At 44.5% G+C, this 3,722-nt stretch overlaps 1 protein-coding gene across 1 annotated transcript; it reads right to left on the bottom strand.

The window, feature by feature from the left end:
- Positions 1-1,255: 1,255 nt before the first annotated feature.
- On the bottom strand, positions 1,256-3,505 carry rasd1 (RAS, dexamethasone-induced 1). Its single transcript, XM_072480825.1, has 2 exons — positions 3,110-3,505; positions 1,256-2,307 (listed from the first exon to the last, which is right to left on the bottom strand). The coding sequence occupies exons 1-2, from the start codon at positions 3,375-3,377 to the stop codon at positions 1,781-1,783; spliced, it is 795 nt and encodes a 264-aa protein (XP_072336926.1). The 5' UTR covers positions 3,378-3,505; the 3' UTR covers positions 1,256-1,780.
- Between the last annotated feature and the right edge of the window lie 217 nt (positions 3,506-3,722).

Genomic DNA, 3,722 nt, shown 5'->3' with positions numbered 1-3,722 from the left:
TCTTCTTATGGAGTGGGTGCAGCAAAGATTTACCAGGCTGATTCCTGGGATGGCGGACTGCCATTTGAGGAGAGACTAAATTGGTTGGGATTATATTCATTGAAGTGTAGAAGAGTAAGAGGGGATCACATAGAAATGTACTAAATTCTAACAGGATTAGACAGGGTAGATTCAGAAAGAATGTTCCCGATGGTGGGGGAATTCAGAATTAGAGGTCATCATTTGAAGATAAAGAGTAAACCTTTTAGGACTGAGGTGAGGAGAAATTTCTTCACCCAAAGAGTGGTGAATCTGTGGAATTCACTACCACAAAAGATAGTTGAGGCACAAATATTGTGTAATTTCAAGAAGGGATTAGATATAGCTCTTGGGGCTAAAGGGATATGGGGGGAAGGCGGGATCAGGGTATTGAACTTGATGATCAGCCATGATAGCTATGAAGGCCAGCACACCATTTTCCTTCTCCCTCATATATTTGCTTAACTTGCCCATAATTTCAAAACTACTACACACTTGAGTCCCACATTCTCTCTGGGTTAAGAGGTTTCTTCTGAATTTCCTTTGGATTTTTTCAGTGACTATCTTATACTGATGATTTTTTGTTTTGCTCTTTCCCACAACAGAAAACATTCTCCCAGTATCCACTCTGTCAAAACCTTTCAGAATTTTAAAGACCGTTTATACGTTACCCAATAACTTTCTCCTTACCATTTTAAATGAAGTGATCCAGTCCTGCGGAATCACCTCATGAGCCCATGTATAAGTATGAAATCTGAAATTAAAACAGTAGATGCTGGAAACACTCAGCCGGTCTTGCAGCATCTATGGAGAGAGAAATAGAGTTCATGTTTCGAGTCCATGTGACTCTCCTCAGAGCTGAAGAGATGTGGAAATGTGATGGGCTTTAACCGAGAGTTGGGGGCGGGGGTCAGGGGAGCGAGGTAGAGCGAAATAGAAGATCAAGGATAGTTTGGAGGCCAGGAAAAATAAAATGACAAAAATGTCATGGACATGAGATAAAGGGAGTGGTCGTGATAGTGTTAAAGACTAAAGCAGCTGGTAATGGTGGCACAAAGGTCAGGCAGCAGAATGTGTCAATAGCAGAACAAGGACCAGTGCTCTGTGAAAGCAAAACATGGGAACACGTTGCAGACTGGCACTGAGAAGGGGATCAAAGTGGAGGATGGAGTTCAGACAGGATCTATTGTTTCCATTGAAAATAAGTAGTCGTAGAGATTACACCAGAACACAAACATCATTTCAAAACATTTATTAAAAAGCTTTGTTCAGTGTTCAAGTACAACTTTACTGCCAAAATACAACAACTTGTTGGCAATTGTAAACAAATCCTTTCAATGCTCATTGCACTACTTGTAGAAGTTTGTACACATGAAAGACTACAATACTTTGACTTTAAATAAAAAATAATCAAGTACAAATATTTCACAGTCAATAAGACAAAATGAACATTCCTTAGGAGAGACATCAAAACAGCCTCTTTGTGTGTGTGCGTTCAATGTTTAAAAAAAAAATCTCAGTCCTTGCACCTAGATCTGTCCCCGTGTGAGAGCTGGCCAGCAGTTAGAGAGACACAGGAGCACTGTCTGTCCTCTGTAGAAAACACAAAGACCAGATCGGTCTTTGGAAAGTCCTCATTTCTCTCACTTTCCCAGGTTCATGCCGCATGGAGATGGGGCCCTGTTTTCCCCCCCAGATCCTGGTGGGAGGAGAGGGGGGATCCATTAAATTGTCTTCTTCGCAAAACGAACGAGCTCAAGACTTAACTGATCACACATCTGTCCTTGTCCCTGCTGTGGCCGCCGCCGATCGCCTTCTCTTTGATGTACATCAGGTCGCTGTGCACACTCGGTCTACGGGCGAAGGGTGCCACGATGCCGTATGCGTCTTCGTCTTTGATTTTCCTGCTGCGGAAGGTTTTCCGGTGCAGGATGTCGCAGTACTGCACCGACACCTTCCTGTGGAGGTCCGGGCTCATCTCACTGGGCAGCTTGGCCATGGTGAACAGGGTCTGGAACATCTCGTCCACGTTGCTGTTCCTTTTGGCGGAGATCTCGAAGTAAGCACATTTGGAGTCACCCTCCAGCAGCCGCTGGATCTTCTCCCTAGGCACCTCCCGATAAAAGTCCCGGTCGCTCTTGTTGCCGCAGATGACAATGGGGACATCGATGTTCTCCTTGGTCTTATTCTTCAGGCAAGACTTGGTCTCCACGATCTGCTGTTTGAGCCGCTTGACCTCCTCGAAGGAGTCCTGGTTGTCCAGGCTGAAGACCAAGATGAAAACATCGCCTGCAGAGAGAGAGAGGAAAGAAAGCAAAGGTTAGATCACAACACTGTTCAGCCAGACACAACATCACAATGTTTAACATCTCGCCAGCTTTCTGACACAAAGCAGCTCACTCAATAATAAAACAAAAGCAAAAAAATACTGCAGCTGCTGGAGATCTGAATTTCTAAAGAAACAGAAAGTCCTGCATAAACTCGACAGCATCTGTGGACAAGAAATGTTTCCAACCTGACTCTTCAGAATTGAGCACTGGAGTCGAAACATTGAGTCTCGATTCCGTCCACAGATGCTGCTCTGACTTTTTGCAGCACTTTGATATCATTACAGCCCAGGCACAGAGCGAGTGAGAGGAGATTGATTGTTGGCTGTTTGCTTTTAAACTGAAGTTTAAATGCAATATTTTAGACATTTAAAAAATCAGCTGGACGTTTAATGCAATATTTTAGAGGTTACAAAATTCAACTTGAATTTTAAATATAATATTTTCGACATTAAAAAATCAACAGAAGTTTAATGCAATATTTTAGACTAGTTAAAAAATTCATCTTGAAATTTAAATGCAATATTTTAGACATTTAAAACATCAGCTGGAAGTTTAATACAATATTTCAGGCGTTAAAAAATTCAGCTTGAATTTTAAATGCAATATTTTAGACATTAAAAAATCCAATTCCAGATAAAACATATCAGAGTTTTGGGTGTAGCCTGTTGCTTCGCAAGTTTGGAAGTTGCTGCGAATTGATGACAAGTTCCCAACAGTGGAATTGAGAAGGGTGCTGCAAATTCAGGAGAGGGGGTTCTTACCTGTGAGGATAGAGAGGCGCCTCATGGCCGGGAAGGGATGGTTCCCCGACGTGTCGAGGATGTCTAGCTGGTACACATCGCCCCGGATGCTGTAGAACTTGCGGTGGAAATCCTCGATGGTCGGCGTGTACTGATCTTCGAACTTGCCGCTGAGGAAGCGGGACACGATGGCGCTTTTGCCCACCTTGGAGGAGCCCAGGATGACCATCCGGTAGCAGTTCTTAGCGGGAATGTTCAGCTCAGCCTCGCAGGGCGACATCTTCATCATAACCGGGGAGAGAGACAGAGATAACCCCGAGCTAGAGGGAGGATGGCGGAGGGAAGAAGGGAGAGAGAGGATCTTTTGCCGAAGTGTCTCAAGGCAACTCAAGTAGCAACTGCAGGAGTCAGAGAGCCGCCTGTGCGTTTTATAGAGGGCTGGGACTGGCGTCATTGCAAGACGCAACCGCGTGTTGAAGGTAAACAGTGGGACAGTGTGTCTGAGAATTAGCAGCACGTCAGCAGCCTGGCCAAAGCTCACAGGCAAACCTCCTGTCAACTTCAAACTTGTTAGGAACTGCCAGAGGGGGAGAGTGATAGAGAGACAGAGGGGAGAGAGAGGGAGAGTGAGAGA

This window comes from Scyliorhinus torazame, chromosome 17, assembly GCF_047496885.1.
Source record: "Scyliorhinus torazame isolate Kashiwa2021f chromosome 17, sScyTor2.1, whole genome shotgun sequence".
NCBI lineage: Eukaryota > Metazoa > Chordata > Chondrichthyes > Carcharhiniformes > Scyliorhinidae > Scyliorhinus > Scyliorhinus torazame.
This window is presented reverse-complemented; position numbering and strand designations above follow the sequence as displayed.

Coding starts and splice junctions, on each gene's coding strand:
- rasd1 (XM_072480825.1), bottom strand. CDS start 3,377: ATGATGAAGATGTCGCCCTGCGAGGCTGAGCTGAACATTCCCGCTAAG. Junction 2,308..3,109: donor GCGCCTCTCTATCCTCACAG/GTAAGAACCCCC, acceptor CTCTCTCTGCAG/GCGATGTTTTCATCTTGGTC.